The following is a 26,189-nucleotide window of genomic DNA, read 5'->3' as shown; positions in this document are numbered from 1 at the left end:
CATGATTGAAATCAATAAACCACATGCTCTGACAGAAGAAAAACAGAAAATGTGTGGCTGTTGCAGGACAATAATGACTCCTTACAATCAATTAATTCAAGTTAAATGGAATTGTTGGTTGGCTTATCTTTTTATTTAGATTCATATACATGTTGGCCCTGTTTCCATGGACTGATATACATGCTAAGGCTAGAGAGTTAGTCAAACTAGACCTCAGAGAAAGATAGTTTGGTACTGTCACAAGTTTAAGTGTGGCAGAGCATGTTCATGTGTTTTGTGAGAATTAGCTTTACCTTTTTTTTTAAAGTTAGAAAATATGAAAGATATATGATATCTTTCAGGCTTCTCTAACACTGCCTACTCCAGCTGTGAAGTTCATTTATCATTTTGTCACAACTGACTCAGGATGAGTTAATCGTGCCATTTGTCACCAAAGACAGAGAGAGGTAAAGAGTGTTGTGAAAAGAAATGCAAAGCTGGTTTCAAAAGCAGAATGTGGCCAACATTTAATGATGAGCTGTGTGGATTTCAGTGCAAATGCATTTTGTTATTAATATGCAAACTCCAAAGATGTTACTTATTGTATTAATATTACATACCAAAGTTTTGCAGGACTGGTAAACATCTTAGCAACATGATCTTGCGACTAACTTGGGCAGTAGTTACAGAAGTTAAGTCTAGGCCTAGAAATATCTACATAAAAATAGATGAGGGCATGACGAAAGGGTAATACATGTGACAATTTTTATTGGCATTATTTTTGAAGACATCATGTTTTCAAACTCACTCATCCACTATAAGAGTAACACGATAATAAAATAAATATGAGGTTTTTTTTTAAGAGGTTTTTCAAGTTTTTTGGGAAAATATTCATCCTTAAAATACACACATCAGTAAATCAGTAAACTCATTGATTTGTAGTGTCTGTGCATGACATCTGATTTAAGTTTATGATGTTATTATCCAGTATCAAAAATGACAAAATTAGACTTGATATTCTAAAATGAAGGTAATAATCTTAACACACACATAAGCAAAGGTTTACTCTCTTGTCTTTCCAAAAAAACATTTTCTTAAGAATCACATATTTGCACGATTAAAGCAGCAAAGGGCAGAAGAGGCAGCAGAAAATTAACAACAACCACATTATTGCTGTCTTCAGTTGCTAAGTGAAAACTCAAATAACATTACAGGCTAACATTAGACAGCTCTTTATACACTGTGTATTTAAAACTCAACAGGCTCCAGGAAGGCGGCCTCTATCCTCTATTTCAGGACCTTTTCCCCCCTGTCGGGGGTAAGTTAGGGGGATGTTTGTGGTAATAGTCTGGTGGGGTTGGATTGGGGCTTGCATTCATCCCTGTAGGGACATAATACATACTCTCTAGGTAGCTCTGGTCCAGTGGTGGATGGTTCTGGGGCTCTGGCTTGGACCCCTGACCAGAGGGATTACTGTAGTTGACCCCAGGCCCACTCGGGTGCATTGTCGCTGCAGCAGAAGGCTCAGGATACCGAGGTGGCTGAGGTTGAGCCTGGGAGTGAGCAGGAGGAGGAGGAGCTGCATAGGGCATGTACTGTGGAGCAGGGGCATACATGTTAGGGTTGTGGAGAGATGGGTAAGGAGCTGCAGAAGGAGGATACAGGCCTGAGTGTGACATTGCTTGCTGTGGGATGAGCACTTCTACATATTGGCCAGTCTCTGGGTCAAACAACATTTTCCTTAGTGGCTGCACAGGCACCTCAATATAAAAGTACTTCCCTGTTTCAGGGTCCAAGAGCACTCTACGTGGTGCCTGTCCATAGCTGCTCTCTGAGTACAAACTGGAGCTGTCACCCCCATATTCAGATCCATAGGAAGGCCCCAGGCTTTGAGGGCCACACAGGTACTGTGGATCCATTGGCGGAAGGCCAGGAGAGTGGCCATGGACAGGATCACTGTAAGGAGCCCCGCCCATTCCTGGTGGCTGTTGCTGAGGGGATCTGTGGACAGGGCCTCGTCGAGGGTCAATGTGCTGCGATGGCTGCAATGGACGGTCAGCAGGACAGGCATGCATTAGTGAGGGGTGCGGAGGACAGGGAGGAGGGTGGTGAATAGGCTGATACATGGCTGGTGGCTGGCTTGGTCCAAGAGGACTTGATTTTGGAGAGCCGGGCTGGTAAGACATTGGCTGAGGGTCAGGTCTGCATTGGTGCTGCCGAAGAGGGGGCTGAGTACCTGGGTAAGGCAGTGCCTGGCCAGGAGAGTGAGTAGGGGCAGGAGGGGTGATGTTGTGCGGGCTGCGGTGAGAGTGAGGAGGGGTGAGACCAGGGTGGGAAGGGCAGCCAGTTGTGCAGGAGCAGGGAGGGGGGCGGGAGGAGGGTTGATAGCGGTTTGACCTCCTGGTGGTCAGGTCTTGGAGCATGAGGGGACTGAAGCTCTCCCTTTCATCATAGCTTGGTGGATCATCAGAGGCGTAAAATTGCATTTCTTCAGACCTGTGGGAGCGCTCGCCGGAGAGTGATCTGCGGTATGTCTGGTGTGTGTATCCCGGCACTTGTGTTGTTGAAATAGGAGTCGGTTGTTTTGTATTGCTTGAAGCTACAGGCACAGCTTGCTCATGAGGATATGCCATTCTGGGATACGGTGGTTGGATGTGTTGATCTATAACAGCTGGCTGGCTGGGGTGGCTGGATCCAGCTGGGACAGGTGCAGGAGCTTGATGTGCATTTTGATCAGAAACTGGACCAGGGTTTGAGGTTAAACTTGGAGCACTGGTTGTTGTTGGAGCTGCAGCTGAAGTTGTTACTCCTTGTGTAATACTACAGCTCTGAGGGAGAGATCCTGACAGCTGCTGTTGACCTCTGTCAGTAGATGCATCTGTCTCAGGTGATGCTGCCGACTGGTTTGAGAGATTGCTGTTGCTGGTTGATGTTGTTTTGTAAGGGGGAGGTTTGATGCTGGATACTGCAGCCACAGCTATCTTTCTTGTACTGTGTGATGTTGAAGTGGACTCATTGGAGATTTTTCTATAGATTGTTGGTGAGGACACTACAATAGTTTGAGACCTTTCCTCACTATGTGGCCTTACAGTGGATGTTGTTGCTGATGGTCTCTGTGCTTCATTTGGCATTGTTCCTAAATCTGCAGGTTTAAACTTGCAGCTTGGTTTTGGTGGTACAACTGGCTTTTGAGAATGTTTTGCTATAGATTTAACCTCTATGGCTTGAGGCCTGTTGTTTCCTGGAGTATTTGTGTGCATATCTTGCTTCTGCGTTTCTTTGGACAATGACTTTACCTCAATTTGCTGAGGCTTGAATCTCCTTATTGCGGGGGACCTTGGAGGAAAGGTGGGATCAAGTCTTTTCACTGCTTCAAAATCCCCCAGTTCTTTCTGTTTGGTGGGAGGTTGTGTTGGCTCTTGCATACTCCTTAGCAGGGAAACACTTTTTAGTTTTGCTGTGTCTTTTAGTGGAGGCTTGATGCTAACTTCTTCATCCTCTCTGGTCTTTGCTGGGGTGTCTGTGTTTTCAGACACTGCTGAGGGGCCAGACAAGGCGGATGAGGATGAGAGAGTCCTCTCTCTTTGTGACCGGATTTGACTTTCATCTGAGGAAGTTGTGGTCTGAAGTGGGATCTCCAGGCAGTTCACATGCTTATGGGGAACCCCTTTACCTACAGCAGCATTCTGGTTGTCACCCACCACTGCGCCAATGTCAGCTTGGTAGCCTTTCTCCTTTAATAGCATGGAAACTGAGTGGCTACCAGGTATAGCAGGCCCGGGTGAAGGTGAAGCAGCTGGGGCTTGGGTTTTGGTAGAAATGTCTTCCTGTGCTGAAAATGTGGATGTCTTGGATTTGCTGGATCCATCCCGAATTAACACGACTGCAGTGGACACCTCTCTGTCCTTACTGGACTGTCTCGGGATGCTTCCCAGCATGGGAGGTTTCCTGTCTGTTCTAACAGGTTTGCTCTCACTGTCTGACACTGTCACAGCCTCCTGTGTTGCTGCTGCCATGTTTGGATCATGCTGACATAACGTGGAAATTACCATGTCTCGACTTGAATGGCTGTGTGTGTTAGCTCTGGATGAAATCTGTGACTCCCTGTTTACCTCCATGGCAGGTTTTGGAGAAGCCTGGGATTTCTCCCCTAAGCTCTCAGAGTCTTTCTTGATGGAGGAAATGTTATGTTTCTCATCTTTAGAGCAAACAGCCCTATATTCTATTTGCATCGGCTGTGAACGAGACAGAGGATTTCTTCTGCTCTGAAAGGGTGATGACAAGGTTGGTAGTTTTGAATCTTTGATCTCCTCTTTTTGTTCCTCTCTCTTCTCCAACCTCACCTCTTCTTCCCTCTCCTCCCTCCTTAACTCTTGCCTTAGCCTCCTCTCTTCCTCTGCTTTGACCTCTTCGATTCTTCCCTCTTTTGCTTTGTCTCCTCTCTCCTGGTTTTCATCATTCACAGTTGATGGCATTGCAGTACCAGACGCCTTGAAGGACAGATTATATGTGTTTTTTACAAGGCGTCTCACATCTCTTACTTTGTGAATGGGAACCTTTACTTGATTATTACCAGTTCCTTCATCTTCCTCTGTTTTGTCATCAACACAGGCCTCTTCCCTATCCTCCTTTTCTCTGAAAGTCATTTGTGGTGAAGCAGCCTCAGGTTTGTTTTCTGCCTCAGGAGTGAGGCAAACATTTAAGGAGGCTTTCTTTTTCTCCACAGCTTTGAGCGTGATCTCTGGTGTATTTGATGTGTGGGCGCTCTTGTCACCCTGTTGCAGTTGTTTATGGACCTCTGTGTTTTCACATTCCTGGTCTCTATTTGTCGTCCGGGCCTGCATGCTGCAGGCTCTAGTGACAGAAGGAGCTCCTGTGTTCCCGGCAGTGGCATTTGCTGACTCACCACCCTCCCTTTTGTCCCATGTTTTACTGCCGTCTGCTCGTTGTAATCCAGTTCTTGAATGTTTACTATCAAATTGCACTTTTAATTCTGATTTTATTTCAGATCTTGATGAGGTTCCACTCCTACTTTCAGAATCCGCCTCTTCACTCTCTGTCTGTGAAAAGGTCACACTCCTGCTGCTGCTGGATGAACTTGGTCTGTTACTTGATTTCACGCCAAAGCTTCTTGTTGTTCTGGCTTCATCCTTAATGCTTGGTTCACCTCTCAGAGAAGGACCCTCAGATGAAATGCTATAATCTGACTGGACACTTGAGCTCAGAGTAGGTTTTGGAGACTCTTTGAGTGGCGATGCAGTGGCCTCTGTTGGTGGGCTGTTTTCCTCAAAAGAAGGGCTTTCTTCTTCACCTGCCTCCTCGTCAGGTTGTTTATCCACACTATGCATCTTCTTTGACAAAACACTTTTGATGAGACATGTGGCCATCTTGGTTTTAGCACATGACTCATCCAGAGATGGAGATTTCTGGAGGTTGGATTTTCTTTCATTTTGTTGGTTGGGCTCAGGACTGAGCTCAGAGGGGTAGCACTCTTGCATTGCTTCTGGTGTGCTGTGCTGTCTCATGAATGTCTCACTGGAGTGGCTCTCCAATGAGGAGCTTTCCAGCATCACTGGTAAACCAGGGCTACTGTTTTCACTGCTTTCATCTTGCTTCCCGTCAGCATTATTCTTTCTCTTCAGCTGGATCTGTCTCTTTGGCACTCCTCTTCTTGCCTTCCTAGAATCTTCTCTTTCCACTGCAACATCTACACATTCAAAGCTGCCCATTTCATAGCGCCTTGATTGATCAAGGCCATCTGAGTAGTAAGCATATGGCTGCTGGAAGGAGAGTTCATCATTGTCCAGCTTTTGAGCAGAGCCCCTGAAGTCAGCATAAGCAAGCCAGGCAGGATTGACCCCAGCTGGGCTGTCCTGGGTAGATGGTTGAGAGATGTTGGTAGATGAACGGTGGCTGGAGTTGTACATGTCTAAGTAATCTGCCTCAGGACTTGAAAGGCTGCTGAAGGCCTCATCAGTGAACCACTTCACCTCATGGTCTGCCTCATCAAGCTCACTTCCCATGCTGGAGCTTGAACTGCGGCAGGGCCTGTTTGAAGCAACGCGTCCGTGAGTGGTGTTCCTGTTCTGAAGAGCAGGAGGCTGAAGCCGTCTACTAGGTCCAACACCCCTGGTGTCTTGTTGGGAAGCAAGCAGACTGTGTTGCTGGAACCGTCTGGGGGCAAGCAAGCTCTCTGAATAGGAATGCACTGTTGGCAGTCCCTGACGGATCTCTCTGCTTGTGGGAGCTGCTCTGCGACTCGCAGGCCCTTTTCTATTCCTGGCATTGAATGACAGGTCAACCTGTTCCCCTCTGTAACTGGCGTCCCCCTGCCACCCCTTCCCCTTTTCAGGAACCCGCTCCTCCCTCTTTTGCTCTCTCTCCATCTCCCTTTCCTTTATCCTCCCCCTAACTACCTCTCTATCTTCCTCCAGCTGCATTTCGTTCTCCATCTCCAATTGCGTTTCTAGCCTGACCCACTGAGCCTGGCTATTACTGTCTACAGAGGCAACATCGGGGCTTTCCCTGTTTGTCACCACTTGCTTTAAATGACCAGTATTTGAGGATGCTTCAACCTGAGAGGGGCTACGGCTTCTGTTCTGCCACTGTCTGTATGGTTTCTCAGGCGCTAGGATGTGGACAGGTGTAAACCTAGTGAGTGGTGGAGATGGAGTTCGCCTTCTGTGCACATGGTGGGCCATGTCTTGTGTGAACCTCTCTCTGTTTTCACGTCTTACACTGGTTAAGAGCTGTTTTCTTGTCAACTCAGGTCTACAAGCTGACTCAAATGAACTGATGCTCTCAGAATTCAGGGAATAAGTATTGAGTTTGGGCTGTGGGTTTTCCAGTTCTTGCGGAGCTGAGTTGGAAGTAGCACCTTGCAGAGTTGAAATATTTGGACTCCTGGCTTGAGAGACGATAAGATTAGGGGAAAAAGACCTGATGTCAACAGAGAGGTTATTACTGGTGTCTTCTTTTTGAAAAAGAACAGGACAAATGGCTTGTTTTTCCTCAGAGAAGGAGGTGAGACTTGAGCTTTCTTGATGATCTGCCTCCTCTGGCGTTGCCTCTCTCTTTATGCTTTGTTGTGTTGGTGAACTGTCTACCTTTCTCTCAGCTAGGAAAGGTGAAGGAGATAAAGTAGATACAGGTGAAGGAACTGCAACCACTGACAATGTACTTTCAACTCCAACTGATTTGCCCCCGTTGTCTAACTCAAATGAGGGTGACACACACTCTTTTTCAAAGTGTGCTGGGTACAGTGTCTCTCTGATGTCAACTGAGGAGGAACTCTCCTCAACATCAGGTGTATTTCTCAGTGGAGGAGCGGTTTCTTTATAGTGAGGTTTGTACTCGGTGAAGAGGTTTGCTGGTGAAGACTGATGACACCTCTGCTCAGGAGATGGGGCAACTGGTGATGGATCTATACTTCTCTCCGGGGGTGAAGGACTGTGATGCTTATCAGATGTAGGAGTTTGAAATCTTGCCTCAGGAGAGGGACTTAAATGCTTCGGCTTTGGTGAAGGTGTTTGGTACCTTGGTTGATGTGACAGAGTTTCTTCAGGCTGCAGGACAGAGCTTGTAAAGCCTGATACTTGTGGTGAGTCTTGTGGTGTACCAGCAGATTCTGCTCTACTGCTCTGTATGCTGTCTCTGCTTGGGGTAGGGCTTCTTGCTTCCTGGAACACAAGTGTCCTATCAGGCTGAGGGGTGGAGAGACGCAGGAGCTCTGGAAAAGGGGGACTGTCCCTGTCCTCAGGCTGAACGACAGAATAAGAAATTCCTGTGATGTGAGGGGATGAGGCAAGGCTTCTTGATGCGGCAGAATCAAAGTGAGAGTGTAGGAAAGGAGAGGCTGATGCTGACTTCCCCTCAGCAGGCCACTCTCTCCTACTGGCCTCAGGTGAGGATGCTGTTACTCTAATTTCAGGTGAGGGACTAGTATGTCTCAGCTCTATGGGAGAGCAATCCTGTGCAACTTCAGGTGATGGTGATAAACTATAACTTTTTACAGGTGAAGACAGCTGAGTCCCAATACCAGAAGGTGATGAAATGTGTCTTACCCTCAGTGAGGGACCAGGGGAGGGACTTCTTCCTTTGGTCTCAGCAACACTGAGCAGGCCAGATGAGGGAGCTGTGTCACCACTCTCCACAAGCTCAGGATATGTTGTTACTGAAGTGATAGGTGAGGGAGGAGTGTAACGCGGGGCAGGTGTTGAAGAAGTACTGACAGATTCAGCTGATAACCTTGTGTCTTGGTTCTCGGGGGTAGTATAAATGTCTCTTCCTGCAGTGGAAGGATTTGAAACCAGCTCAGGAGTGTGGGTAGAATCTCCGATATCAGGTGTGGAGCCTCTTGCGAAGAGATCAGGCAGAGAGATCCTCGTTCTTAGCTCTGGAAAAGGAGATGATGCTTGAGTATTAGGGGAGTAGGGCCTTTCCTTCAGCTCAGGAGACTGAGCTGGAGAATCTCTTGAGTGGGGTGATAACTCTCTGCCACTGAATGAAGGTGAGGGAGTTGAAATGGCACCAGAAGAAAAATCTTTTGATGTAAGCTCAGATAGCTCAGATGAGGGACTCCGGTTTTGGTTGAAGTAGCTGCTTCTAGGTTCAGGTGAGACTTGTGCAACTCTGAACTCAGCAAAAGATTGAGTATTCAATGATTCAGAGGATAAGTTGACTATATTTCTAGGTGGAGGGGAAGGTGTTGGAGTTAAAGACTGATGTGAGGGGGTTTTGTGGTTATCTAAGAAGGTAGGGGTGACTCTACTTGACTCAGCTTCTGAAAAAGCTTGTTCTGGGTTAGACAGTGAAGGTGAACATATTTTTTCAACTGAGGAAGAAGATAAGGATGATGCTCTTCCTGTACTGAGGGTAAAGGGGCTGTTATGACCAGGAGATGGGGTACTTCCACCAGTGCTGAAGACTTCAGATGATGGGCTACGAGCACTAAGCTGTGGTAATGGGGATATGCTTTTTGGGCAAGTGTCCTCAGAAACGTCTGGATGCCCTGAGCTCAGTCCCTTGTCCTCTGTCTGACTCCTTTGTAAAGATTCGCTCTGCAAAGTTGGGCTGTTAAGCCTGTCTTTTGAATCTTCAAAGCCTTCCTCTCCTTCACTAGATCCCTGTGCAGTGTGATAAGAACCTGATGAGTCGTTCAGATCATCTGCCAGGGGTGATGCCGCAGCTGTCTCCTCCACCTCTCTCTGAGGAGGGACAAAAGCCCCTACAGCAGGGCTGCTTGAAAGAGAAGCTGACTCACAGTCGTCTCCAAAAATGTCACACAGGCAGGTGGTCTCCGAAATTGCACTGCTTTGACTGGGGACGTTAATGATGTCAAAGATTTCAATGTGATTAGGGGTACCGTCACGATGGCACAGGGAGAAAGTGCGGGGCGCACTGCGCAGGAAGGAGTAGCTGTCCCCCTGGAGAGTCCAGCTGTCCATTGCTTGTCCACCAGCTCCAAATTATCTCTGTGGCCAGTCCGGTCTGCTCCTCTTGTCTGCACTGAGCTCTGATCCTGGACTGGAAAAAGATATGTTCATCTGGAGTGTGTGTGTAGCTTAGTCATTTTTATAAACAGTAACACTTGAGAATATCACTTAGAGTCAAAGGCGTAGTACACGTACATGCTAACGTTGTGCGCACTTTTTGTGTTGTTAGCTAGCCAACACCAATTTTAGCGGAAAATTCAAAATGCTCCAAAAATACCTACAATTCACAGAATAACTGTAAATCTCCGTCTTCAGAAAATAAATAGACCTGTAACTGTGCTTTAACGATATATAGCATCCAACTTGAATTTTTACATGAAATGACAATGAAATTATTTAAGAATTAGTATTGTACTTGGAAACATAATGTATCCACACATGTGACTTCACCCAGACCTGCAACTTTTCCAAAATTGCACTGACTAGATGTATACCTTTTTCATACGAAGTGACAGTAAATCTAGACTATCTTCGCCACGTACAAACCCTGAACTTTTCTTTCCACATTATCTTGGTATAGTACTGACTACAGTTAGACTGCCTGCCCCACGTGCAAATAGACAGAGACAGAATGATAGGTACTGTACCTTTGGCCAATGATGAGGCTTTCCCGAGGGCATTGAGTTCCTCTGTGTCGCAATATCTGCTCCTCATTCAGCAATCTGTCTCCAAAATCCACAGCTGAATCCAGGACTGAGCAACTTGGTGCAGCTCAGTCTAACAGTGCCACTCTGGCTAGACGACTTCAGAATGCGAAAGGCTCTGCCATGCACCAGACTTGAGTAGAAAAAGCACAGAGGGGCATCTCGCTCAGGCCCATTTCATCCTCTAGCACTTCCATCTCTATTTCTGCCCCTCCCCTCTGAGCTGGCCACAGGGAAATTGCTTACTGAGTCTAACCTGGATCTTTTTTCTTCTCCAGGCAGGAGTTTGGTTGGACATAGGCTTTCCTGTGTGAGCAGGGCTTGGGTGCAGTGCTGGGGGTGGGTGGGTTTATAGTTAGCAGCAGGTGCTGATCCGACCAGGATAGATGAGTGCGCCTGGAATCTGACACTTACAGCCAGCTCAGTCACAGGGCGCCTCTATATATAGACCTATACTATCAAGGCCAGATAGCCTAGCTTTGACTGTTTGCCTGGGCTTGCTGGTGAAAGAAAGGGAGACACACAGCTCAAATATTATCCATTTAACTGTAACACATATGTGTGCATGTAGAAATGCGCTTAAAGTATATTTTTGTCATTCTGTGTATTTAGACTGTATGTGTGAGAGTGTGTCAGTGCTAAGGTGTCACAGAGGCACAGCAGGTCAAAGGTTAGGACGGACCACCCGCCTTTGACGACTATACCACGCAGGGCTCCTGTGCTTGTGTGGTGGCTAGCAGCCCTTGCATAACATAGGTAAGTTACTCTCACATGTTTTGAGTCATTTTTTTCCTTTTGACTTCTGGATACTTTAGCTTCCAACACCACTATGGCTATTCACAACAAAAAACACACACATTTAAGCTTTCCTAGCATACAGCTGGAAAAGCAAACACTCCTTTTCAAAGGGATCATGATATTTTACCATGCTAATTATTTTTTGGTACAATAGCAGTGCCCTTTCAGAGGCTGTCTGAGCATGTCTGCTTGTAGTGAGTTTGGGTAAGCCCTCTGTCCCTAACCTAATACCTCATGGGATTACCATTCATGCCCAGTCATTAAGTCATTCAGGGCAAGCCAATGGAAAATCTATGATTGCAGCCTTGACTTAAAGTTGCATAAGGCTGTGACTAAGTGTTTATTATACTACATATATATCATACCATAAGGTTTAAAGATCACTGTTGACACTGGAAAGTCAACATACTAAGAAGAAAAAAAAAAGGTATGCCTCATTTAATTTTCACTGCCACAGGTGCATTCATTTTTAGTGAGGATAGCCACACTGAGTCCTTGACCTTGGTGTCATTTGCAATAAGACTTATTAGCCAGAGCTATAACAGCTTTAAATCATTTTGTTACACTATCAGTTCAGTATAACCTCATTATAATTTAAGGAGTGTTGATAGACTCTGGATACCCTTTCAAGATATGCACATAATGATTTCACTAGAGGCTCTAATGTCATGACAAACATGAATCATTCATCTTAACAGGTAATGTGCATCTATGATTAAGACGTATACATTATGAATCTTTTTATAATGTGTTAAACATAAAAACTGAAAGTTGGAAATTATAGTGACAATGCAAAACATTGTCTTTCATGATAACAGAAAACTAAAAGGTTGTACAGCAAACATGCATGCAAACACACATGTATGTGCTGGTAGGAGATGGTGTGAACAGAAGTGTGGGGAGGAGCCAATAAATTTGAGCCTCTGTGGTTATGGCAGCGCAGTAGACTGGAGGAGGACTAAGAGGGAAAGAATGATGAGCACCTCAGCCATGAGGAGCTTTAGTCTACATCACTGATGGATTAGTCAGCCTGCTCCACTCCAAAGACCTCGACCCACCCTCATCGCCAGCAATGCAACACACCTATAAGCTGTGCATAATCAAAATGTTACATGGCGATCTATAAGTGTACAAATGTATGACAACCTTAGAAGTCAAAGGGATTGATAGAGGGGCTGGTTCACAAATGTCAAATGTTATTTTGCAAAGCACCTCCTCTAAGTGTGATGATAAATAAACATGACTTGCTGTCTCAAATTCAACATGGCTATTCTTGTGTTAGTGCTCTATGGGAGGTGGTTCTCAACAAGGGACCAGTCCCACGTTGAGTTATTAAGGTGCTAGTAGTATTAATGACAAACAGTAAGAATCTATATATACTATCACATTACAAAAACATCTGTTTTGAACTGACCTAGTTGCTCCTTCAGAATGTGATTTGCTCTGCTTAGCCCTGTCCATACAAGCTGCAGCTCCTTTGTTAGCTCAGTCTAAACATCATAGTGCTTGAGAAGTACTTGAGGTATGATTATTTTGGGCTAGTTTATGCTAAAGGATATACATTTTCTTTTTATTTAATTCTTTAACTAGGCAAGCCTCAGTGAGATTCAAAATCTCTTTTACAGGAGTGTCCTCCTGAAAGAAGATATGATTAAATGTCTAACATTTTGATCCACTGCTTAGACTTGACTGCCATACTTGCTGACTACATGAGACAAATGACTTTACTATGATGAATCACTGGCAGTGAGTTTCAGATCTGTCAATTTATATTGTATATTAATGACATTACAGTACAAAATTAAATGGAAGAAGAAGAAGAAGAAGAAGAAGAAGAAGAAGAAGAAGAAGAAGAAGAAGAAGAAGAAGAAGAAGAAGAAGAAGAAGAAGAAGAAGAAGAAGAAGAAGAAGAAGAAGAGGGCCTTCGCTGACCTTGTCGGTGCTCAGGCCCTAATGAAGAAGAATAAGACATACTTTATCAATCTCCAAAGAGAACACACACAGTTCACATGTGCGAACAGGGTGCTATGGGCATGCACTGACAGAGTTATGTCAGAGTGAGGGGCCAGCACACAGATGGGTTCACTGAGCAGCCTGGGGTTCATTGCCTTGCTCAGTGGCACTCAGCAGTATCCAGGAGGTTAACTGGAAACCCTCCAACTACCAGCCCGACAAGATACTTCTGTAATTGGACTCGAATGTCATATCCTAAGCAAAGTCCCTGCAGACTGAGCTAATACTGCCCCCAAAACATTTTATAGTCACACACTGATTTTGAGCAATGCTGAAATCCCCTGAAAAATTAAGTAGGACATGTTTTTTTCAAACAGATCATTGAACCTGTTAATGCTGGATGCCTTGTCTGCATAAGACAATGTAGAAATTCAACGTACCCACTAGCTCAGACACTCGGGTATTTGGATGGATCAGGATCTGTCTTTCACACATTTAAAATCTAACTGAAAAGCTAAAGCCTCAACTTCATAGTAAGTTCTGCCTAATCAGTGAAATATATTTTAGGCTACAAACTACAATACTGTCAGACTTGGACTATGGAGACACGCAACACACATGCAACTGCTTCTGTACTGAAGCCATTGGATACCATACATCAGCAGGGGCTTCGTAGTGGAGGAAAAAGTGGGACTGGCTACCTAGGGCCCAGGTGGGGAGGGGGGCCCTTCATGGGCTAGAAATTAAATGTATTTTCTACTACGCTTTTCTTTTGTTTTGTTATAACTGCAATAAGGTAACTAAAATTGTCTGAATAAATAAATAAAAAATCTGAATTATTTTCTAGAATTTCTTTCCAGCTCCGTGAGATGCGCGTCTCCTGCCTAAAGTGGGGAATTTTCATATTTTTATAGCATCAAGTGTGGCTGATCTGATTGAAAGTAAACTGTAAGTTTTTAGAGTTTTATTTGACTTCATGAGGTTAGATTATACCAAATAATGCCTCCTTGTTGTTATTCAACAAGTCGCTTGGCTTCAAATAATCTTGTTTAAAGAGGTGGACAGTCTGAAGGTCAATATTGTGCAGTTAAATTTGGAGAAATTGTAAAAAATAATAATAATATTGATATGTAGCTTTGTAGGGTTGTCTGTGGTGATGGGGCCCACTGCGATATCTTTTCAGGGGGCCAAGAATTCCTGGCAACGACTGTGTACATCAGTGCTCTTTGCTTTTCCCAGGTCACAGAATTCTGACTCAGGACTAGGGTTGTCAACTGTCCCGTATTAGCCGGGACATCCTGTATATAGGGCTAAATTGGTTTGTTTCATTTGTCCCTTATATTGACTATGAACTCTTGTAAATACAGCAGACTGCACTCTACAGATCCTAGATCAGATAAAACGGCAGTGGCAGATCATGTGCCAATCACACCTGCAAAAAAGTGTGGAGAGGCTTTTCTCTCTGATGGCCATTAAATGGTCAGACTCAAGAAACAGATACAGCACAGAGCTGATCAAAAATTAACTTCAAATATCTGTAAACTGTGACTTGTCATGTAAGGAGTTATCTCTGGCTTTGCAAAATGACAAAATACTGCTTGAGTCAGTCAAGAGCTGCAAAAAGTATCCATGGAAAAAGTTCATTTGTTGAGTCATACTCCTCTTTTGCATTTAATTTTTCTTTTGCCTGTTTTTTGATGGAAAGAGACAAATTGTGGTTTCTTTGAGGTTCATTCATATGAGGTTACATAATGATACAGTAAGGATTAAAGGGAATATACGCACTTTCTGCATTTCCAGTTGAATCAGAATGTGAATATACTCTGAATTCACATATCATGCTCACACCACCATGGCACCTGTCCCTTATTTAGTAGTGAGAATGTTGGCATCCCTACTCAGGACCAGAGGTGGGTAGTAACGAGTTACATTTACTTCGTTACATGCACTTGAGTAGTTTTTTTTTTTTTTTTAATTGTACTTCTGAGAGTATTTGTTTTTCTAGAGTACTTTTTACTCCTACTCAAGTACATTTGTGTTAAAAAATATGTACTTTTACTTCGTTACATGGGGCTGTCCAGTCGCTACTATTACCATTCCTTTTTTTCTTCATTTTATATAGTTTTTTTTTTTTTTCTTTTTCTCTTTTCTCTTGTCTGCATATACATTTCTGGTTTGTGTCATGTTTGTCACAAACTGTCAATTATTAATGCAATTTATTCTTGCAGCAAAAGAAAGGAAAGAAAACATTTTTCTTCTGTGCTTGTGACTGTGTGCATGCGACCATCACCATCCCTCTTAAAACTCTGGCCTATCTTTTATTGACAGCTAATATCATGTTCTGTAAAAGAGGGCGTGCACAACTAGGTGGACCAAAAAAATAAAATAAATTAAAAAAAAGAATACACAAAGATATACAAAGGGACAGGGAAAGAGAAGGAGAGAGAGACCTAAGACACTTAGATGGAGAGGGACCATCTCACCATGACGCCAAAAACACCGTGAGGTGATACTAATTATTAAGTGTCCACAATCATTACTGAAGCTTGGGTCGCAGAGGGTTGCCGCCGTGCTGTGTTCTATTTGTGTAACAAGACCACCACTGGTGCAGATGATACCACTTGGGTCAGATCAGCCGAGCGGTTCAGCCCGGCACCCTGGCCGCGAGAGCAGTCAGGCCGAAGGACCCAACGCGCTGCGGGAGACCCAGGCCAGGGGACAAGCCAAGGACCCAGAACGGAAGCAAACAGGTACCGCCAGGGCACCCAGGGCGACCCCCAGGTCACCCAGCAGCTCTCATAACTTCTAAATGACGAGGAGAAACAGTCACATTATGCGCTGCTTACTTTGTTCTATACGGTGGAAATCTTGAGCTTATAGAACAATTCAATCTTAAAAAGCATGTCATGGCGAGTAATCAGTTAGGTAAGCTAAGGATAGTACTAGTTAATATTAAATCTTAAAAACATGTCATGGTGAGTTATCAGTTAGGTACGTTTAAGATTATACTGGTTAACATAAAAACCTTAAAAGCATGTTTGAAATGTTGGAAAGTAATCTAAACTAACTTATAAGATCAGTAAGGTAGCATGCTGATAATAGCTGCTTCTGAAGCTCAACAGTCACCTCAGAGATTATTCAGGACTGAGTTCATGGCCTTTTTAAATACTTCCAAGTTGTTTTAGCACTTTCAAGTTATGATTTTTAATGATGTACTGAAAATAAGTTAAAGGTTAAAAAAGAAAGTTTGGAAGGCATAGATATATTTTTTATTGTAATGTTGGAGTATTAATGTTCTGGAGTTCTGATCACATCTCAGACACAGTTTGAAGTTTCAGCTTGTTTTAAAAAATGAAAGCGGGTACATTAGTTTGAGCACAGTGCAGCTTCTCTTTCTTTAATGTTTGAAAGTAAACCATGCCCAACAGCATTCATTTTGGCATTTTCCTATTTATGTCACTTTATTAAAGGCAGTTTGCACTTCACATTGTTATTAGCATTTCCAATACAATACAATTTTATATATGATACTACTCACAAGTTACTCACTACTTAAGCAGTTTTTTTTAGGTACTTATTTATTCTTACTCAAGTACTTATTTCTATGAGTACTCTTACTTCTACTTGAGTAACATCATTATAAAGAAACAGTACTTTTACTTGAGTACTGTTTCGGATTACTCTACCCACCTCTGCTCAGGACTCACCACTGGACTGCTCTGTCGGCTGTCCCTGCTGGGTCAATGAAGAAAGCAAAACAGTATGCTCTTTATTATCCATAAGTGTACTATGGACACAGTGCACTCTCTTCCAGCTTGACTACTCGGTTGTCTACAAACATATCAAGTCAAACAACCAAATCTGAAAAGCGTCTATCTTAATTCAGAGATGTCTGTTTTGATGTCGCAGAGCAGACCGCTCTTATTTTGAAGGTGGAGGTAACGCAGAATGCGACACAGGAAGTTCCGCAGCATTAAAGCTGCCGCTGAAGTGTTGCCATAACAGGCAAGAGGCTAACGCTAATGTTTGCTAACTAAATAGCAGAATAGGTGAGTGATATTTCTTTCAACATTTGGTATTATTACGTTTAAAGGCGGTATATTCTTTGAGCGCTAGAGAGACAACAATATGGAGGGTACTAGCGGGTTGTCACTCTTTCCTGAAACACTTTCGGCCTTGTCTGTCAGCAGCTGGCTGAAATAAACCAGATAGCTTACACTGTGTTAGCAAACCTTTGTAGCTAGCCAGCCTCTGTCACAGCGTTTGTTTATGTTAGCCGAGAGATAGCTGACATTATAATATCCTTACATCACGGCAGAATGACTCAACACATGGTGAGCAGTGTGCGTCATGTTACATTTACATGTCGTGAAGATGGAAATAAAAGTCGAGCTTTTCAATATTAATGAAGAAACTGTTAAATACTGGTTAGCCCTGTTACGGTCTCTGTTAGCTAGGTGGACATTTTCTACAGTCAACGAGTTCCAGGGGAGGCTATCACGATTTGTTTATCTAATACGGTGGGGTGAGTGTCGGAAGTCGGGCTATCTCATCAAATATAACCATTGAGCAACATTTTCTTTTGTTACCGGGGGATTAAATCATACAGCTGACACGCTAGATAGACGCAGTCGTTAGTAAACAGCAGGCCGCAGAGTACACTGTGTCCCTGCTCTTCATATTGTCAAGGCCCAGCTAGTTGGTAGCATTGTTACACTAGGCCAAACTTTTAACCAGGGCGGTATTGTGTTGTTTCCCGATCAAACTCTGTCTATCAGCGTTGAAAGGTCTCTCAAACATTAGACCTCTCCTCTGTGCTGACTCGTTCGAGACGCAGCTGTGTCACAATTCAGTGTAATCAAACCCTGCACTGCATAAAAGGGTACCTTAAATATAGGATGAAAAAAACTCAATTTAAGGTGAAAATGTATTAAAACTAGTGAAATTATCTGTCCATGCAGCAAGATAATTTTACTTGACAAGACATCTTAAAATGAGATTGTTAAATCTAGAAATAAGCAGGCTCTGAAAAGTATTAAAAAGGGTTGAAATAAGTAGAATATGCTGATTTGTTTTTTAGCTCAAACTACTTGAAAACAAATTTTCTACAGCACAGTTGTAAGTGAAATATACTAAATATAAGCAAAGAAAATCTCATTTATTTATTTTGTATATTTAATTTGAGCAAATTAAGACCTGGGGACAAGAAAACACCAATTTAAGTACAAAATTACTCATTATTATAAAACTATGAATATGCTGTGTCTTGATATAATCATTTTGCACAGCAGAACTATGAGCAATCAATAAAATTGTGTCTTGAATTGATGCGCTATGTGTTATTCTTAGATCAAGCAACTTGAAGTTGTCACTCAATCTTTAAACAAGTTTTATTTTGATGAGACTGAAGGTGAGACAACCAACGTAGCTTATTTTAACAGTCATTAACACAATTTAAGATTCCCAGACTAACGGAGACAAAAAATATATTTTCATAATCAATTTAAGATTCAACCATACATACAAAGATTTAAAACAGGTAAATAACTCTTTAAAACAAGGTGATGCATCTAACATGTCTCAATCTAAGAATTAAAATCTTGGCAAGTGCCAAATTATTTGCAGTGTGCAGGCTACTGCTTTGGGACGGTAACAAATTATATTGGACACGACTCATTTTGAAGTATCCTTGAAGTCTTCTGTTTTGGTGATTGAATCAAAGCTAACTGCAGGCTTCATAGAGAGGAATATTAGTTTTTTAAGCCTGATCTTTGCACCAGATGGGCTAAAATATGATGTTTGCCTAATGTTTACAAGACTTTTTTTATATTTTGAAAACGAGGTAGCATTTAACCACAGGATTTTTTTTCTGAAGGAAAGGCTCCTACTTAATAAATATCTTAATCCAAATTCTTAAAAACAAAGTTCAATGTATTATGATAATAGTGGACAAAAATTTCTATATCAAAACATTGAAAACATAATTTAAAACAAGTCAAAGATTATTAAAAATGACTGATCTTTTGGTTTTGAGCTGTGGGTCAGATTAAGCAAATAATACAGGGAGGTTTAAGTAAGGTCTAATCAACATTTTAAACCATTAGGAAGCAAATTTACGGATGAATCTTCCCAATGTATTGCTGTTTGCTTTAACTCTAAAAATGCTTAAATAACAACATTGATAAAAATGTATAAAAACCCTTGATTTCTAAATGGACATTAGCTTTAGAACTCAAGCATTACTTGGCACTGACCTGTGTTTTCTGCCTTTGTTCTGTTTGTTTCTCTTATATCCAGTTATTGTTGTAGTGTGTGTGTGTTCCAGTCTGAACCATGGAACAGTGTGCATGTGTCGAGCGGGAACTGGAGAAGGTGCTCCATCGCTTCGTGATGTATGGCCACCAGTCTGAGGAGAGGCTAGATGAGCTTCTGCGCAGTGTTTGTGAGATACGAGGACAGCTAGTCGCTTTTGGTAAGAAAATCTGCTACAAATCATCTGACATGCCAAAAAAAGATTTCACTACTGTTATATGTTTTAAGCTCTGAAATAACAGAGAGGCCCTCTAGTTCTGCTTTATGGCTGCTGTATCATATCTCATCAGTCACATGTTATTGTAGATATGAAGACTGAACCTCTTTATCTCTTGCAGGAGTACAAGATGCAGACTTATCAGTGCTATCTCAGACGATGGCACAGTGTTGTAAGAATATCAAAGAAACAGTGCAGATGTTAGCCTCCAGACATAAGGACATCCATGGCAGCGTGTCAAAAGTGGGCAAAGCCATTGACCGGGTAAGGACACCTAGTCTCTTCCTCTTTATTTGATTTTAATACCATATGCTTAATCTCTGATATCCCCCCTTCCAGAATTTCGATGCAGAGATCAGTGCTGTGGTGGCAGAGACTGTGTGGGACACCCCAGAGAGACAGAAATACCTGAGTGAGACCATAGTGGAGCACCTGTACAGACAAGGAATGCTCAGTGTAGCAGAGGATCTTTGTCAGGTAAATAAATTAGCTTATGTTTGTTGTCCCAAAATCACCCAAATGGTTTTATGATGGTTTCTGTTAAACAGCATTAATGCAGTGTATGCATCATAGCATAGCTTCAAATACTGTGTGGTCATTTTAATTAGTTTGGGTTAATTAAATGGTGGAATCCCTTATTATGCAAAATCCTCCTGTTTGTTTCCCAGGAGTCTGGTGTAGTTATAGATATGAGCATGAAGCAGCCTTTCCTGGAGCTCAACAGAATCCTTGAAGCACTGAGGATGCAGGACCTCAGGCCGGCACTGGAGTATGTTTCCTTTTCTCTTTATCTGTCGTTATCTATGACTATCCTGTTGTTATCTCTTTGAAGAGAAAGATATTTACTTTTTGAACACTGGCAGAAACGGAGATAGACTTTTAAATAGTTTTATTGACACAAGGACTAAAATACTAAACACTTAACACCTCAGGCTGTTGATCATATTTTATTTATGTTGACATAGTATAATGTACATATTTCTGTCCGGTTCTTCTCAGGTGGGCCGTGACAAATCGGCAACGGCTTTTGGACCTGAACAGCAGTCTAGAATTCAAGTTGCACCGCTTGTACTTCATCAGCCTTCTCAGTGGAGGAATTAGCAACCAAATGGAGGCCCTGCAGTATGCCAGGCATTTTCAGCCCTTCGCCTCTCAGCACCAGAGAGGTACATAATAAAAAATGGTATCATAGTGACATTTAAGGCACAAACACACCAAGATGCCCCCTACTTGAGCTGCAAATCCACTTCTTCTCAAACCTGATGGTGTTTGGCCTCTCTCACGATCCTTACAACAATTGGGATTGTTTTATAGCAACTCAAGAAAATATGCAATATCATTAAGATTAACCACACAGCACTTAAATTATATATTCTTTGTTCTGCAGATATTCAGATCCTGATGGGCAGTCTGGTTTACCTGCGTCATGGCATCGATAACTCTCCGTACCGCAGTCTGCTGGAGACGAATCAATGGGCAGAGATCTGTAACATCTTCACCAGGGATGCCTGTGCTTTACTGGGCCTTTCTGTAGAGTCTCCGCTCAGTGTTAGGTTAGAAATCATCACATTAGACATCTTCTCTGGTTTCCTTTTAACATTTTTATATTCATACCAAAGTTGATGATAAGGATAAAACATAGTATATTTAAACCTGTGTGATTAAGTTCAAGTTGATCAATGCTGCTGTCTCTGGTTCTCTGCAGTTTTGCATCAGGCTGTATGGCTTTGCCAGTGCTGATGAACATCAAGCAGGTGATCGAACAGAGACAGTGCAGTGGAGTCTGGACGCACAAAGATGAGCTGCCTGTAAGTCTTTATAAAAGTCTAAAGTGCCTCCAGCTCGGCTTTCCCTTTTTTTTTTCTACCACTGGATTGATTAATGTTGCGCCTCCGCCTGTTTGAATACAGATTGAAATTGACCTCGGGAAGAAGTGCTGGTACCACTCTGTGTTCGCCTGCCCCATCCTCAGACAGCAGACCTCAGAAAGCAATCCTCCCATGAAGCTCATCTGTGGTCACGTCATCTCCAGAGATGCCCTCAACAAACTGACTAATGCTGGGAAGTAAGTCACAGAGACAGCTTGATACATTTATATCAATGTAGTAAGTAGGGTTGTGAAAATCGTGGATCACAGTTCTGTTAGATTCTCACTCATAGTGAATAATTATCAAATAATTAAGTAATTAAAGTAACATCTGCACTGAAAGGCAGCTGCCAAAGACTTACATTGCAAAAAAACACATCTTAAATAAAAATATGAAACATGGAAACTTAAAATTATTATTATAGTTAAAAAAAAATCTATAAAATGTCTATCTTAAAACTAATTTGAATCGAAGAAATCACCTTTATGAAATGTTAATATTTAAATCAGATCAGGCAAAACGACTTGTACTATCCATTGAACTGTCCAAACTCATTACAACTAGGGATGGGGATTTTGTGTTTTTTCCCGTATTCACTGTTATTGAATTATTTTGCCAGGAGACACAGGTTTTCTAACACTCCATAAATGCTATTATCATGGACATGAGCACTAACCAAGTCTGTAGTTCCTGTGACCGGTTACTTCAGTTACTTCAAGCATTGAGTTGGTAGGGGATTAAATATATACATGCCAATTACAACCAGTGGTGTAGTGGTGAGAGTTGGGCTTTCAGTGCAACATAAACAAAGACAATTGATCATGTAGTCTATGGAAGTCTGTGGGAAACAAAATAGTCATACAGTCAGTGATTCAACTCAACTCAACTTCATTTATATAGCACCTTTCATACATATAAACATACAGCCCAAAGTGCTTCACAGAATATCAGAGACAGAAAACAACAGCAATGGTAAATTGTAAAAGGCAGGATTGTAAATCAAATACTTAAAAATAAAAGAAAATCAACACAGTAAAATGAATAAAATAAACAATAGTGTAAAGAAAAGTTAAAAATAAGGTAGAGTCAACAAGATCAGATGAACACAAGAAATAAATAGATAAATAATTATTTTTTATAAATAAATGTTAATATAATAATTAAAATGATATTGATGGTTAACATTTCAAAAGAATGTTCATGTGATTTGATACTACTGAAAATTGTGATTCCATGATCATTCCTCAGGCTATAATCTTACCATCATAATGTCTTTATCATTGCATCCCTGGTCCGCACTTTGCAGATCAGACAAAAAATCTCATGGCAGCTTTCCCATACTACATTTCCACTCTCAGCAAAAACAACCCCAGCATCACAAAAATGCTGGTGATTAATAAACAGTGAATCGTAGAACTCACTAGTTGTTCTATTAAGTCTGCAGTTGAGCAATACGTAGCTTTCACTCTCATCCATTTGTTTATCTTTGTCAAAATATTGACGTCTGACTGAGAGCACTGAATGCTATCAGTGGCAATCTGTTCAGAGAATCATAGATGGACCAAAAAAAGTTTACGGTTGAGGGTCAGTTTATCTCCATGTCCAAAATGAGTACTCGGGTATTACCCACCCCTTTCAACCTGACCCCTAATCTCTTTATCCTCCCTTGTCTCGTCCTTAGGTTGAAATGTCCGTACTGCCCCATGGAGCAGAATCCATCACATGCCAAGCAGATCTACTTTTGATATCGCATGCTCTCCTCTTGAGTAAGGATGAAGTCCCCTGGAGCTCTTTTGCTTTTCCAGGACCATTTGCTCTGGCCCTTTCTCTTCTGTCCCTGGCCTCTCGGCCTGTTATTGTAAGCATTAAGGTTTTATCCCTGTGCTCCTCTGGACAGCCTCGGCCACCCTTTAACCCACCTCGGACCATCTAACTTTGCATAGTATACAGAGTCCAGCGCGGGAAGGTTCAACTACAACCTGTAGTAGATGAGGAGTGTGTCAGAGATGACAACCTCCTCGTGAAGAAGCACCTCTGAAAAAGGATCATTCATTGAGTCATTTGCAAATACCTGCAGAGTTATAGGCCTATCTTTTTAAAGTATGTAATACTTTATAGTGTTTGTTTTCTCGGCTTTAGCGACTGTTTGAGTTGGATGACTGCTTCTTTTATCTTTTTCTTTTTTGTGACAGAAGCAGTTGAATGGTTATGGATGAGTGTGTGTGGGTACAAATGGTATAGATGAGCAGTTTCTGATTTCACAAGGGTAATTAACTTCTATTTAATGAGTAAAAGTGCAGAGAACAAACTGTGTTGAAGGTTTATTATTTGCTGGTAAAGGGACATGTGGAGGTCTGTCTTGAACTGAACTCTCAGCTCTGTCTCTGGTTACTGCTCCTTCATGTAATAAAGGCAACACGTAGCTTGAAAGTCACTATCGGCTGATGTATCCGTTTGGTCAGAGGAACACTTGACTTACCGATGATGGAACACCTTTTTTCAAATTTTGGGACTGAGTGCACCAGCAAGATTTTCCTCATTGTAGAAGCCATTTGTCCTGTTCCATGTATGTATTTAACAAACAATGACAAAAAGGAAACAAAAAATATATACTACTGTGAAATGTGCTCTGTTTCTACTTTCATTGCAACTGCCTCATGTAAGATAGTAAATTAAACTGAACAGCAAAATGCATAATCAACACTACTGCATAACTTTCACAACTAACAACTTGACAGCTCACATGTCTGCTGTGCCATCGTGTCACTCTGCCCTGCGTTGTGTACCCTAAGCTTGCACGCCATGTGATTTGGAGATGTAAAGTGGTGTGATGGTAGCCGTATGGTCTGACTTGCAGTGGCTGTAGGCTTGTGATTCAGCTTTACTCGTTGTGGGTGGGGGAGTCCTCTGATCATTGTGGCTGTTGTTTAATAACAATACACTTAGAAAAATGCCTCTACTGCGTAGGATTTTTGCTTTTATTTTAGAGTGAGTCAGAAAAGAAACATAGAAATCCATACATTACCTCAGGGCTCATTGTTACAGTTCATACCCCACTCTGCAGTTAGTATTAAAGGTGTACATTTATATAAGGAACAAATCTTGATTTTGAACAAAGATTACACATATTTCACTATAGAGGCTGATAGTTTGGGTGTTACAGGTGTTTGGACATATTATTCATCCAGTGATGTACACTTAGGGAAAGCGTGTCACAACATCCAAGCCATTTGGATGTACAATACTTATAGTGCAAGTTCCTGGTGTTCTCTTTAAAATAGTGATGTCAACTCACTCTCTAGTGAGGCTCATTTGTTCAGCAAGCACCGCACCAGCATAGCTCACACAGCCAATGCAACATCACACTCAGTTTGAGTTCAGAGTATATGATAAGCATTTAATCTTGGTTTCATTTGGAATGGGTTCAAGCACATGTTTTGTGTGGACTTTCACTGAATTTCCTGTTTTTCTTTCTTTCTTTGACAATCATTCATCACTTCTTTTCGAGTGTTCTTCAGATAGACTGCTAGCGCTTCGTACTTCTGTCATTAATTTTGTTGAATGTTTGCATTTCCCGCTTTCGTGTGTGCAACTTTTATTGTAAATATTTATCCTCTAACATGTTTCATATACTTGCATCTGAAATTAAAATAAAAATTTATACTCCATGGTCATATTGGAAATGTGTACCAGCATTTGGTGGTGACCTGCTGACCATTTTACGTTTTATGGTTGACAAGCTGCCTGGCCTTCCTTTCATCCCCACTTGGTGGCGCTGTTGCTGTATTTTTCATTCTTTGACCCAGAGGCTTCAACATCCATCAGATCTCAGGCCAAATATTTGACTTCAATGAGTTTCACAAAGGCATTTGCCTCTTTTTTAAAACGCTGCTTTTGATAACCTTCGGTTAAGTAATCATGAATTCATCAGGGAAACCGCACTGATGGTGTTCAGCACTGCAATCCTCCTACATAGTGAAAGGCAAAATGTGTGAGGTCTTCTCATCCCACTTCTACAAACCACTCCTGTGCTGTGCAGTTATATTAAGCCATGGTTTATATAATGTTTTAAATGCCAAGGTAAGGGTCATATGAGTAAGCTGCAGCTCCTATCTATTTAGTTTACCAACTAACATAAGAAATGAATGTGCTGCATGCTTGTATGTACTGTTGGACCCTCTTGCATGTATTTTTTTTACAGTTCATGTTCTCTCACTTACGCATGACAAATGTTGATAAAAAAAAAGTGTTAAGCCTTTATCATAGCCAAGATATCCCTGGCACTTTGCTTCATATATTTGCAGTGCTGGTCCTCCCCCATGTTCTCAGTCGACCTCCCACCCCTCTGCCGTGCAGGAGATAGAACGTGAGGACTGGGCTGTGTTAGAGCAGGGAGGGCCTAAGGGAGAGGCTGAGATAAGGATTGAAGGCTAAACCTCTAAAAGCCACATTAGTCCCAAAAGCCTCCACTGCTCTATTCATTCTGTCATAAAGCTTCTGTCCTTGGGTTTTATTGGCACGCTCTGTGGAGATTTTGAGCCAACTCATTGCAGGCAAGCATCTGAGTCCTTAGGTCACAGCCATCAGTTTCACCTACACATTTTCACATTCTGGAAGTTTCTCTTAGAATGACTTAAGACGATAATAGACAGAACAGCCTATTTTAATGTGGTTTGAGCTATGGGTTTGAGGCCTTATTTTGACAAAAATGAGATTTATATTTCTTACACCACTTCATAAATGTTTATTTTGAATACAAACCAAACATATATTCTTATAATGTACAGTTTTAATTACAGTAAATAGACCAGAGTCACAGTTTGTTGAGAGGTCAATTGAGAGCTGGTTTTAGAATGTTAAAATATTAACAATAAACAATAATAGAGAACAACTTCATCGAGGTCATGCATTGGATGCTTCCGGC

At 42.0% G+C, this 26,189-nt stretch overlaps 2 protein-coding genes across 3 annotated transcripts; one reads left to right on the top strand and one right to left on the bottom strand.

The window, feature by feature from the left end:
• Positions 1 to 1,020: 1,020 nt before the first annotated feature.
• si:ch73-43g23.1 (serine/arginine repetitive matrix protein 2) lies at positions 1,021 to 9,425 on the bottom strand. The gene has a single exon (XM_034690731.1). It carries the CDS (start codon positions 9,423 to 9,425, stop codon positions 1,272 to 1,274), a length of 8,154 nt encoding a protein of 2,717 aa, XP_034546622.1. The 3' UTR covers positions 1,021 to 1,271.
• A 7,142-nt stretch (positions 9,426 to 16,567) lies between these two features.
• On the top strand, positions 16,568 to 24,108 carry rmnd5b (required for meiotic nuclear division 5 homolog B). Of its 2 annotated transcripts, none has more exons than XM_034689806.1 (10): positions 16,568 to 16,917; positions 19,166 to 19,340; positions 19,519 to 19,661; positions 19,737 to 19,874; positions 20,066 to 20,166; positions 20,397 to 20,563; positions 20,785 to 20,950; positions 21,103 to 21,205; positions 21,308 to 21,462; positions 22,947 to 24,108. In XM_034689806.1, the coding sequence occupies exons 2-10, from the start codon at positions 19,202 to 19,204 to the stop codon at positions 23,008 to 23,010; spliced, it is 1,176 nt and encodes a 391-aa protein (XP_034545697.1). In that variant the 5' UTR covers positions 16,568 to 16,917; positions 19,166 to 19,201; the 3' UTR covers positions 23,011 to 24,108. The 2 variants fall into 2 exon arrangements, with proteins under 2 accessions (XP_034545697.1, XP_034545698.1); XM_034689807.1 differs by having other exon boundaries at positions 16,911 to 17,202.
• Positions 24,109 to 26,189: the final 2,081 nt, after the last annotated feature.

This window comes from Notolabrus celidotus, chromosome 8 (assembly GCF_009762535.1).
Source record: "Notolabrus celidotus isolate fNotCel1 chromosome 8, fNotCel1.pri, whole genome shotgun sequence".
Lineage (NCBI taxonomy): Eukaryota > Metazoa > Chordata > Actinopteri > Labriformes > Labridae > Notolabrus > Notolabrus celidotus.
This window is presented reverse-complemented; position numbering and strand designations above follow the sequence as displayed.